The 13,083-nt window shown below is 41.7% G+C and overlaps 1 protein-coding gene across 1 annotated transcript in view; it reads left to right on the top strand.

The window, feature by feature from the left end:
• LOC133440771 (uncharacterized) overlaps positions 1–1,988 on the top strand; it is a 29,597-nt gene extending 27,609 nt beyond the window's left edge. The window contains exons 14-15 of the mRNA XM_061718127.1: positions 133–474; positions 1,829–1,988. Coding sequence (XP_061574111.1) covers positions 133–455 — 323 coding nt within the window. The 3' untranslated portion in view covers positions 456–474; positions 1,829–1,988. The remainder of the gene's footprint in view (positions 1–132; positions 475–1,828) is intronic.
• The last annotated feature ends 11,095 nt before the right edge of the window (positions 1,989–13,083 follow it).

Below are 13,083 nucleotides of genomic sequence, written 5' to 3'. Positions count from 1 at the left end.
TTATGAAACAAAATAATAAAGCAGCACTGTTGAAGACTCACACACTGGTTCTTGAACCAAGAACCAGAAACTAGCTGTGATTCTTCTAGTTGTCTTCTGTCTCTGATTGTTGGATCTGCTCTCTGTCTGCAGTTTCCCCCTCACCCTCTCCCCAAGGACAGACCCTACTTTGTTTGGGGAGCAACGTGCCGGCGGTTGAGAAGCTCCAGAACATCAGGGTGAAGTTCATTGAAAAGGTGTCCAATCCTGTTCTGGACAAACTGCTGGACGAACTTCAGCACTGCAGAGTGATGACTGATGCTGAGGCGGAGGCTTCCAGGGCCAGAAACAGAGCTGACAAAGCTCGAGATGTCATCGACCTGGTGAGAAAGAAGGGAGCAGAAGCTAGTTCCAAAATGATCAGCTTCTTAACTGCAAATGACCCACACCTGTGCAAGGAGTTCAGGTTGACCTAATGAGCATCTACAAGAACTGGGGCCTGTACTACGAAGCGGGATTTGGGGTTAGCGAGGTAACTTCAGGTTTAACCCTGGGTTTTCAGGACTACGACGGTAGTTCACTTCTTAGCGGGGCACATCGCCATGGTAACTTATGCTGAACCGCTAACCTGCTCCGGAGCAGGTTATGTTCGAGATACAGATCGCCGGGTGTAAAAGCACCGCCCACTGACCAATCAGCTCTCTTGGAAAATGACATGCCCTTTCGAAGAGAAGCTTGGTGAAGTGGAGCTTGGTGCGCGGATCGTGAGAGGATCCCTCCGAAGAGAACGCGTATTCAGGGACCACCAAAACCCCTTTGCTTTCCCTGATGAGTAGCCTACCTGTATGAACGATCCAAAAAAAAAGGAAAAAAAGAGGTGGAGGAGAAAATAAAAAATAAATCAATCAATGAATAAATAAAACAAATCATCACCCAAAATCCGATGTACAGTCAATCCAAAACTAATACCAATTAAATAAATAAATCAAGAAGAAATGAAAAAGAAGATGCATTTGTAAGGGGATAGCAAAAAAGGGATTTTCAATTTCGTCCCTCGAACATTCTGAGAAGTCACTTTAAAAAACTAAATACCCCCCTCCTGAAAAAATAAAAAATAAAATTAAATAAATAAAAAAACCCAATTCTTTGGTACAGCATCAGCACAAGTTATCGGTCAACAACAATAGTTATAGAACCAATATATACAGGACTGTCTCAGAAAATTAGAATATTGTGATTTTCTGTAATGCAAACACAAAAACAAAAAAAATGTCATACATTCTGGATTCATTACAAATCAACTGAAATATTGCAAGCCTTTTATTATTTTAATATTGCTGATCATGGTTTACAGTTTAAGATTAAGATTCCCAGAATATTCAAATATATGTTTATATCCCTATGAATTTACGCATTTATACAGTCAGCGATCTTTTGCCAGCTGTCTTTCCTGCATTTTGCAGCTGCAACTGTGTTGCTTTTTGCCTGTATTATATGCCTATACTCATCATATTTCCGTAAAATTATTGTTTGCTCTTCGCTACTGAAATAGGCGGCTCTGACAGCGGACTTCTCCATGCTTGCGATTGGTCATGCGCTGAAAACACTGCCCCTTTTATGTGCACGCGCTCATATCCAGATTGGAGAAACCTGGGTTGATATACCGAGTTGATAACCGCCGTCGTGTGACCGCTTAGCGTGATTGCAATTGTCCCGCTTAGTGAATCTGGATAAGGAAAAGATATCCTGGATATGTTGAACTTGCTTCGTAGTACAGGCCCCTGATGTTGCAGCAATACGCCGTTGATGCGTCTAGTCTGCTTAACCCAAAGAAGAAGAAGAAGATCTGATGTTTTTCATGTTAAACCAAATTAGTGCAACATTTTATTCATTTTTATTTTAATGTGTGTATGGAGTAATTCAGGTGAAATTGGAACATGTAACTGGTGCTGTCAAGGACCTGTATCTTCATATTTTCAATGTGACCCTGCGCAGTCGGAGAAAAACAGGCTTCACTGATCAGTTATTCTTTTACAGTCTACAGAGGCTTATGTGACTGTCAATATTATGACCCCTCAGCACATAAAAAACTCTGTAAACATACACTCACACTCTGTGAAGTGTTCAGCATTATATTGTGTTAAATAAAGTGTTAGATTTTTGTTTAAGTGTTTACAATTAATAACTTATCAGCAGTTTTCATTGTTGTTTTATGTATTTTTAATAAAGGGTTCCTTTTTGCCTTGAGTCCGCTAACAAGCTGCTCAATTCATTACGTCATCATTACATTGACGTTGGATAATGGGACTGTAAGTGTAGTTATGGGTGTAGTATATTTATAAAAAAGTGTAGTATATTTATATCACAGGCCTTTACTTTATAGGTTGCATTTACGCTGCAAGGACCATACAATTAATTAATTTGTTGATTGTCTTGTCAAACAAAAGGTATAATAATAATTTTTTTTTAAACATGCTTTTTTGAATCGAGCAATAATTTCCGGGTTGTCTCACAAAAACATGGGGGTGCTGAAATTCAAAGAAGAATAAACGTGTAATCCCCTGTGCACTAAAATCACTTTTATTTTGTTCTATATTTTAATAATATCATCAAAAGTTACACAAAATAACACAAATATCTTAAGAGCTCATAAGTACATAATGTAAAGAATAATTCAAATAGCATACAAGCCACTTGGTTTCATCCATAGCTGCGCATTTAACACCAGCATAGCAACGACAGAAAACGTAAAACTGTAACAATTTTGGATCATTCATCGTAATAACTAACATACCATCATATACAGCAACTGAACGAATATTAATATGAAATTTTAGAAAAGACAAGAATGGCCGCCATGTTTTTATTTTTACAAGGCTGCTGCGGGCAGTCACATGACTTTTTGGCAGGCCAATAGAAAATAATCGGGGAAACAAACGTGAACATGTCACAATTTGAGAGGCCTTATTGTGAAACTAATACGTTTTGTACTGTGGATAATTGTTGCTATTTCACATTTTGATGTGAGACTGGTTTGTTTATTCACGTTATTAAAATTGTAGTAATATTTGTAACTACATTTGTGAACGAGAACAGCAGTTTTACAATAATTGATTCTGTCTACTGACATGAAAAGAAAAACAGAACCAACAGAGTAAATTATATGTTCTATGATTTAAATTTAAATAAAAAGTGCAATTTGTTTCTTCTTTCTTGCCAACCGACAATCAGAAGCATAAACAGCTTGATTCTCAGCATTTACATGTTTTTATCATCAATGCTTTTTGTACATGAACGTTGAAATGTCTTCTGAAACATGATTTTAATGAGCGGCCAGTGTTGTGAAGAGTTTATACTGCCCGGTAGTGGCTACAGCACGCAACTGCATCAGTTTCTCGATTTTATTCAATGATTTTATGGTTTATATCAGCGTGTCCATAATCGGTCCTTGAGGGCCGGTGTCCTGCAGGTTTGAGATGTGTCTCTGTTCTAACACACCTGATTCAAATTAACGGTCAAGGTCTGTACAACTATGTTGATGACACAGTTGTTTGCATCAAGGTGGTCTGGGGCCCTGGAGGACCAGCGTTGAAAACCACTGGTCTAAATTCAGACATTGCAGACTGCATAACAACATGAGACAGAGAAATCGTTGTAATTTATCTTATAATAATAAAACTAACCATAATAATAACTACCATTCATTTAATGATCTATAACCCCACAACCCTGGACCTCAGGGCCCACTGTACTACACCTGACCAGAATTTATCTGTAGAATGACCAAAACATTCCTGCGTGTACATGGCAAACAATGAAGATGGAGACAAATGAAGAGGATGCTGCTCAGCTACATCTGATGGTGCTTTCGTGAAAGTGACACCTGAAAACAGAAAACACAGGAAGATCAGTCTGTGAGAAGAGAAACGGTGCAGAATCAGAACCATCTGAAACGCTGTGATGGACAACCAGCAGACCTGTTGCAGGTTGGTACTGACATGAGTTCAGATCTGCTACTGAAACCGTCACGGCCTCTCTGAGTCTCTTGGTCACAGTGATGTAAACAACAGCAGCACACACATACTGGACTCTCGGAATCAGGAACAACCTGGAACCCGTGTTACCTTCCCCCGTCACAAACACGTCACACCGTCATCAGTCTGACTCACTTCTGCATCACTGAGAACAGCAACAGAGAACATCCTCACTCACCTGTTTCGACGCCACTCCTGTTTTGCTTTAGCTGTTATTTACTATTTTTCCAGCAGATGTCCTCCTCGTACTCATCAGTTTCCTTTCCCTCCTTTTTTAATCTACTCCCTCCCTACAGCAAACCTATTGACCTGCCCTATCCTCTCAGGCAAAGTAGGTCCAAACACGTTTGCGTCATGCAAATTTTAGTCTGGGAGACGTGAAGAAATGTTCATTCAACTGCTCCTGAAAAGAAATAACCAAGACATCACCATTAATTTTCTTACCTGCTCCTGGAAATAATTGTCAGGTCCCGTCCTGCACCTTAAATACTTCCTGTCAAGTTTCCTGCATTGCTGTTGTGTTTATTTTACCAGGTTATCAACCTGTTCAATAATTCTGCTTGTGGCCAAATTAACTAAGGCCATATAAAAAAGCGAGGAATAAGAAGAACTGAGTTACCCCCTTTGCATCCTTCAAAGGAGGCAAAGTTTGTGCAGAGTCGTTTAAATAAAAAGTAGACAGAAATTGACAGTCTCATTGAATCAGAATCAGAAATACTTTATTTATGGGAAATCTTTTTCTGAGTGGAAATTGCCTTTATTTACAGAAGCTCCCATCCAAAAGTCTTAAGAAGTAGTAAAGTATAAAATATATCTATAGAGGCGTGCGTGCGTGCGTGCGTGCGTGCGTGCGTGCGTGCGTGCGTGCGTGCGTGCGTGCGTGCGTGCGTGCGTATCACGATGGCTGTTCATACATGTGGTGTGGCGAAAAGAAAGATGGCTGACAAAGTCACGTGGTGACTGAGTCTCGATGATTCACAATGGCGGACGAGATTCCGTCAAGATTCAAATGGGAAATAAGGAAAGGGTTTGTTTTCTGTTGTGGAAGAACACGTCAACAATTTACAGCAACATGGATGTAGTAATAGACAAACGATAAAATAAACAAACACACTTAAGCTAATAAACACAGTTGTGATGGGATCAGCGGTCTGGCTCACAACATAAAGCTAAATAGTTAAATGTGTGAACTAAGTTTCTCTGCCCAGAGACAAACCGCCTATTACGTGGATCTTTGTAAGTGATGGAAAACGTGGTTTTGTCTGTGGCAGACCAGCGTTTCCTGGTGAACAACTGGATGGTTACGCTCCGCAGGTGATCCTGGTGAAGAGTGTTTTTCTCTCTCCTGCTCCCCTTGTCTCCAAGTGGATGAGGGGATGCAGTATGGACACCGCAGCTGGGCCTTGTTCGCCTCAAGGTCGGTCGGAAGGCCTTCACGTCTTCAGGGCATGCACGACTCCCTCGTTCAGCTCATCTGGGCTCGGACTCGTTGCAGCGCTGCAGACTGGGTTTGCCATTTATAGCCAACCAGACACTTCTTCAGGCATGATAATGGAGAAGGCTGGTCTTTAACCAGCTAACCAGCTAGAGTAGGAGCTTCACAGCTCACAGGCTCAGGAGAGAACTCCGTGGGAGAGTGGGGAGGGCTTGAGAGAACAAAGAGCGAGAAAGGGGGGAGCCTCCTCTTTATAGCCAGGCCGGGTCTGCAATAAACTCAGATTTTCCAAGACAGCAGCAACTGCTAATTTCATTTCACCCAGCAGCACTGGAACATTGGTGTAAAACTACAATTTACCAGGGAACATACAGAGAAAAAAAGCTGCAAACCGGACCATCTAAAGGCTGAAATATGCTTCTGCGTCACACCAACGCAGAGCACACGCCGCAGCCGTGACGCCGTATTGAACCCTTCAGACTTCTCCGTCTCTCCATTTGGTCGCGGTGCAGTACCCCCCGCGGCCACTAGTTAGCGATCTTTTTCTGAATGGTTTATCCGACTTTTTCTGGTCACAGTAAATCAAAGAAATAAGGACAACTATTGTGCAAAAAACAAAAACAAAAAAAATCACATATAAACGAAGAAAAGAGCCCTGGAAGTTCACTACTGCTTCAAACCGGAAACCGGAAATGCATCGCTTTCAAACGAACCAATCACAGCCCTCTCTGTCTGCGTCTCCTCGACGCGTAGTTACAATTTTCGGGAGGTGCACGTCAGTGACGGCGCAGGTGACGGCGTGTCCTCTGCGTCGATCCAAACCACACGCCGTAGGCACGGCGCCATTTTGACGCAGAAGCATAATTCAGCCTTTAAGTCTTAAAGTGATAAGCCACAGTTGACAGTACACATGTTCGCTTCAGAGCAAAGAACCACCTCAATAACAACTGTGAAGCAAGCTGGTGGAAGTGTTGTTGCTTGTGGTGGTCGGGCTCCCTCACATATGGACCACAGGTATGACCATCTCCACACGGTTTTCAGAGGGCGGGTGTGACACTTATCTTCATAACCCAGTGCTGATATCTCTGTAACATCACTGAGTAACATACCTGAACACAGTACCAAGAATAAGTTTGTGAACCCCCCTGGAATTAACTGGTATTCTTGTTAAAGTGTCATGAATGTCATCTGAATTGCATTTAAGTCACTATAAGAAGTCTCAACACAGGTGGACCAACTTCACAGGGAGAATAAAACTCACTCATACCCCATTATGGCATGTTTGAAGAAAAAAGTGAAGAGCTGCAAGAACTGAATCTGTATGGAAATAATTACAAATATCACACCAGCAAGTTAACGTTTCACATAGACATAGTTTTCTGGTGGCGTGTGACACAGGGTGTGAAACTGCTTTGTGGTTTCTGCAGAAATGAGGACACGTTTTAAGATTGACACAGGGTTCTCATGTACAGTAATATCTGCTGTTTCTCTGCTTCATGTCAGCCTGAGTGTGGTCGACCAGACGCCTGGACAGAGACAGTAAAGATCTGCCTGAGCTCATTCTACGGTTCAGCAGAACAGGAAGCTGTGTAGGTTTATTTTCCTTCAGCAACGAGCAGCTCTCAACCAGACAAGCTGCAGTAACAAAGAGCTGAAGGCTTTTAGATACGTGCTGTCAGTGTTCTTTTTCATATTTGACTGTTTTACAAAGTTTTGAGTCTTCTCATTGCCAGAATGTTTACAAAAATGTTTGTTTTAATACATCTGGGTTTAAAAACCCTCCTTTGTTTTTTAATGGAGGGTTTTTAACTTTCGCTTTTCCAGTGGAAATTATAACATTTCATCGGCAACTTCTACGTTGTGATGAAAAATTAGCTTTGGCCTCTTGATTAAACCAAAACTGCTGAGAGCCGCAAAACTTAGCCTTGGCCAAGCTAAATGTACAGACAGTCTACCCCAAAAAGATTAACACTGACCTTAAAGATGTCTTTGTCTACTTAAATCGTAAGAATGAGTCATCCTTTGTGCCTTAAAATCCTTATGCTTCCTTTGTTTCGTTGTTATTCTGCATCGAGATGCCTGATGTATGTTCTGACCCTTTTGCACGCAATTGTTTTATTAAATCTACTGAAATCTGAATAATCCATCAAGTCTTATTTTTGGTAATTTATGGCACTTTTCCACAAGTACCTACTCAACCCGACTCGACCCGCCTTGCCTCGTCTTGACTCGACTCATTTTCCCCGGTTTCTTTTCCACTACAATCCAGTACCCAGATCCGGAGTAGGAGGGTTGGAGTGAAGCTGCTGTGACGTACTCGATTGTGCAACACAAAGGAAGAAGTAAAAGACGCCAAAGACAGAGAACATGGATGAGATGATATTTCTGCTGCTTGGTTTGTGGTTTGTATTCAATATAAAATTAAAACAACGGAGGGAGAGAAGGCGTCAAGCGAAACACCATTGAGAAGCACAGGACAGTGCTGGAAGCCATACAGTCCTACCAGGCGGAAGATAACCGGAGAAGAGCTAGACATCGTAGCAGGGTAAGCTAACTGCAGCTCATTTTAAATCGGCTAAGTCATGGTATACAGGGTCCAAGGTAACACTTTAATGTCTGCACGTTATAGCTTATATACGTTATATAACTTATATAGCTTATATACGTTATATAACGCGCCAGCAGTGGGTGGAGAACTTCAGGATGTCCGAGGAAACTTACTCCCTCTGCCACAAGCTACGCCCTGCCATGGAGCGCCCAAGAGACTCAAGTATTCGGGAAAATGAAAGTTTGATATCCCTGAAGTAATACTTCGATTTGGGAGAACCATAACAGAATTGTGAGTCATAAATTACAATAACCGGAAAAATACAAATAACAGTTTAATTATAAAAGACGCATGCATCACACATGTCGGCCACTTAATGACTTGACAAGCTGGTCCAGAACACCAAGAAAACCTTGATTCAATTGTGCATTCTGTTGCATTTCTTCGTGCCGTAAGGCAGCTTTGTGTTCCTTTGCCTCACAGGCGTCATTGCTAAATATCTGTTCAGGCTCATCACGATGGGCCCGGAGCAATTCATCATCACCCCGCGGTGACTTTTTCCTAATCAAAATGCAAATGGTAAAACAAAAAAGACAGTTAACCAAAAGCAAGTATAAAAAAATAATTAATAAAAAGCCGTGTGACCTGCTCTAAACATATTAAATCATATCTCTGAGAATTAAAAGAATCAGAACAGACAAGATGACTGACATTCCTTATACTAACCAAATTAAATAAAAACCAAGTCACGGTCTCTGCAGTCTGTTGTTACAGACCAATATGGTTGAAATTCTCAATTCTTCCATGCGTCCATCTGGTTGAACCACTTCCAGTATTTTCTGGAAGACCCAATCCGGCTATTGTGGTCCTTCACTCCACGATAATCACTTTTTAACTTTTTCAGTTCGTCTCGGCACTGCTGAAAAGACCGTTTGTAGCCCTGAGCAGACATGGACTGAGAAAGCTCCTCATATATTTTTTCATCAAATCAAATCATCAAATCAAACTTTATTTATAGAGCACTTTTCGTACAAAAATTGCAATACAAAGTGCTTCACATAAAACAAATAAACATAAAACGTATTAATGCCCTGCCCCCCCTCCCCGCACACACACAGACAGACACAAGCACACCACAATTCACCCAGGTTATACACACAGACACACACACAGACACACGGTGCAGACATGGCTAGGCACAGAGGATCCAGGTGAAGAAACGGTAACAGGGAGCCGTCGACGCCAGGAGGTCTCATACCCCGCAGCTACAAGGGGGGGGGGGGGGGGGGGGCACAGAGACCATCCCGGCCCGGACGGATAGAGGAGTCACCACCACAGCGGTGAAGCCGTGGTGCAGAGCTCCACAACCATCCAGGCCAGAACCACCCCCAGGACGACCCCCTGCAGGCCAGAGTCACTCCCAGCATGGAGGCTCCCCATGAAGAAACACTGGAGATAAAAGCTACAAGAAAGCAGGATAAAATACACTAATAGAGTTTAAAAAGTATAACATAACATAAAATCCTAAAAGTATGTCTAGAAAGCAAGACATTGAAAACTAAAAGAATAAGACAGTAAAATGTATAAAATAGACCATAAATAACGACTAAAATATTTAGATAAAACAATGAGATAAAACAATGAAAATAAAATACGATAAAAAAGGATAAACTAAATATAAAACAGAGCAGTAAGATCCAATAAAATAAAGGTGAGCATAAGAAATTTAAAAGAGTTAAATGAGTAGGTTAAAAGCCTGATTAAAGAGATGGGTCTTGAGCCTCTTTTTAAAAACATCAACAGTCTCTGCGGCCCTGAGGTTCTCCGGGAGGCTGTTCCACATTTTCCATATTTTCCATATTTTTTCATTCCTCGTCGTCCCATCTAGCTCTCTCTTAAGATTTTCCTCGGCCACCAGTTTTAAGAAGGTCTCCACCTCAGAATTAGACCACGGAACAGACATTTGTACTGCAATTGTTTTTCGAATAAAATGAACAGGAAGCCACGAGTCGCTCTTGAAACGATGCCACATCCTGACTCAGACATCTGATTGGCCAACCGCCTCACCAATCGGTGGCCTGTAGTGTGATGACGTCAGATACAGCCCGACTCGGCCCCAGAATATATACAGAAAAAGTATCTACTGTACTCGGCACAATAAGACCTCCTAGTACTATATAGTGGAAAAGCGCCAAACTGAGGCGAGTCTAGTCGGGCTGAGTAGGTGCTAGTGGAAAAGTGGTTTTAGACACTCAGTTTCAGTCCAGTTATCCACCTAGTTGGAAAGAACGCATTAAAGAGCATTTAATGGGTTTTTCCACAACATACGTCACAAGATTTCTTTTCTAAAATGGACAGCTATTTAAAATGTATTTAAAAGCAAACAGCTTGAAAACATCTATAATTTTAACTGTCTGAGGTTAAACTCTTCTGCAGGACTTCAGGGCTGAGGAGTACAGTAGGTTTTTGGGTTTTGTTGCTCCACATTAAAGCTGGGTCTAAACATCAGAACATATTGAACTGCTGGATGTTTTACTGCTTCACACAGAGAAGTTCAAAAATCAAAGCTCACCTGCTGCCGAAAAGAAACAAGATTTATGGAGAGGCTGAATAAAGAAGAGATGGAGAAGGGTGGGAGCATGGACAACGGTCTGAAAAGCAGAATAAATGGAGTACCTTTTATTTCATGGGGTGAGTACTGAGGACTGATCACAGGGACGGTGGGTTTGAATAACAATGGACATAAAGGACAGAAGAGGAACTTCCTCTTCATTTTTATTTATTCTTTGTCATGGCAGCAAATCAGACAAGATAGCAACCAAACAAAAATGTACAGAAAGAGGAAGTACAAGTCAGCCACATATGACACGAGAAGCTATCGAGGAAGAGACAGCGGAGTCAGTTCCTGTATTTACGTGAATGTAACCACAAACCTTTAAGACTACAAGCAGCAGCCCCTTTGTTCATCCTAGTTGAAGGAAGAAACATGATGTTCAAGTCAGCTCACTACTATACCACACTAACGAGAACATGCATTCTATGGAATTGAAGGGGAGGTGGCTCAGTTGGTAGAGCGTTTGCCCATGAACCTGAACGTCAGTGGTTCGAACCCTAGTTCCACCTGTATCCACCAAAGTGTCCTTGGGCAAGACACTGAATCCCCCAGTTGCTCCCGGTTGTCAGGCCAGCGCCGTTGTATATGGCAGCTGTGCCGACAACCGGTGTGTGAATGTGTGCGTGGGTGAATGTTTGCAGTGTAAAGCGCTTTGGGGCTGTAGAAGTACAGCTGGAAAGCGCTATATAAGTGTAAGCCATTTACCATTTGAATGCTTTAATGCTCTGTCTGAGCAGCATGAAGGAAGTAAACAAACGGAAAGCAACTCCAAGCTCCAGAACCCGAACCACCACCTAGAATCAGTTGGCATGAGAACAGATCAACCCAGACAATAATGGACCAGAACACACCAACTGTGACGTACAGTAGGTTTCATCTGTAGGCCACATGCATTAAAAATGAGAGTGAGAAAAGCTTATTTTAGTTTGTCTCGGCGCTGCTGAAGAGTCAGCTGGAGCCGCGAGCAGCTATGAAGTGACAGAGCTCCTGGTAGATCTGGTCGTTCCTTATCGCCCGTCTAGATCCCTTTTTAATTCTCTCTTCAGCCACCAGGTTAATGAACATCTGCACCTCAGAGTTTGATCACGAAACAGACTTTTGCGCTGCCATTGCTGGTCGAATAAAATGAACAAGAAGCCGCGAGTCGCTCTTTCACTGATTTCTGCCTCCTGACTCAGACGTCTGACTCCAACCCCCCGACCAATCAGTGGCCTGTAGTGTGATGATGTCAGACACAGCCCGACTCAGCCGCTTAGAACCTCGGCAGAGTAGTTACAGAAAAGTATCTACTCTGCACGAGTAGACCCCTAGTGGGAAAGCGCCAAACCGAGTGGAGGCGAGCCGAGCCGGGCTGAGTAGCTACTAGTGGGAAAAAGCCAATAAAGTACTGGGCATTTCCAGGGAAAGCTACTGGTGGGAAGACAGTTATGTTTTAATGTACTACTAGACAGTTTTTCTTGGTAAAAATTTTTTAACCATAACATTAAACCAAGCTAGCTTTGCTGATTTGTTTGCTTAGCTTGCAGGTGTAGCAACATGTAAAAGATGCATGTAAGCTTATAGTAGTATTATTTCTTACACCTTTTTTTGTTAAAGTATTTTACATGTATGGATAATGGAAAGTAATAATATATATATATATATATATATATATATATATATATATATATATATATATATATATATATATATATATAAGTAAACAGATGTAAAAGGAAAAGAATAAATTTGTCGTCTGAGTTAATCCATCCTAACCTGCGGTTGGCCAAGCCTTTTTCAAGTTTGGGACTTTTATGCAAACTCCCAGATAACCTGACACTCCTTAACACCAGCAAAACCAAGGAGCTCATTGTGGACTTCAGAAGGGAGAGAAGAGGCACCATCACCTGATCCACATTAATGGGACCGCCGTCGAGCAAGTCTCCAGCTTCAAGTTCCTGGACACCCACATCTCAGAGGACCTGTCCTGGATCCCAACACCTCCATCTTGGTAAACAGAGCTCACCACTGCCTCTATTTCCTGAGGAAACTAAAGAAAAACCACCTGTCTTCAGCCACCCTGGTGAATTTTTACCCCTGCACGATTGAGAGCATCCTAACCAATGGTGACACAGTCTGGTGTGGGAGCTGCTCTGTTGCAGAACAGCAAAGTCTGCAGCAGTGAAGACTAAACAATCTCTATGCACAGTACTTTTCAATGAATATTGCACTAGTTTAGAATATTAGCGTGCTACTGCTATTATTTATGCACCGTTAAATGTTCACATAATCTGCAATGTATCACCTAACTTGTCATCTCCCTATCTCCTCTATTGTAAATTATGTTATTGTTCCTGTTTATAGTTCACTGACATTAACGCACAAATCCATCTGTATAATATGTTATTTGTTCCAATATTGCAGTAATTTAGTAACATACATATATAGTTTCATCTGTGTACATATGTTCCCTTCTGTAAATATTCTCCTCTTG

This window comes from Cololabis saira, chromosome 1 (assembly GCF_033807715.1).
Source record: "Cololabis saira isolate AMF1-May2022 chromosome 1, fColSai1.1, whole genome shotgun sequence".
NCBI classification, from domain to species: domain Eukaryota; kingdom Metazoa; phylum Chordata; class Actinopteri; order Beloniformes; family Belonidae; genus Cololabis; species Cololabis saira.
The sequence above is the reverse complement of the archived record's forward strand: the minus strand, read 5'-3'. Positions and strand labels throughout refer to the sequence as shown.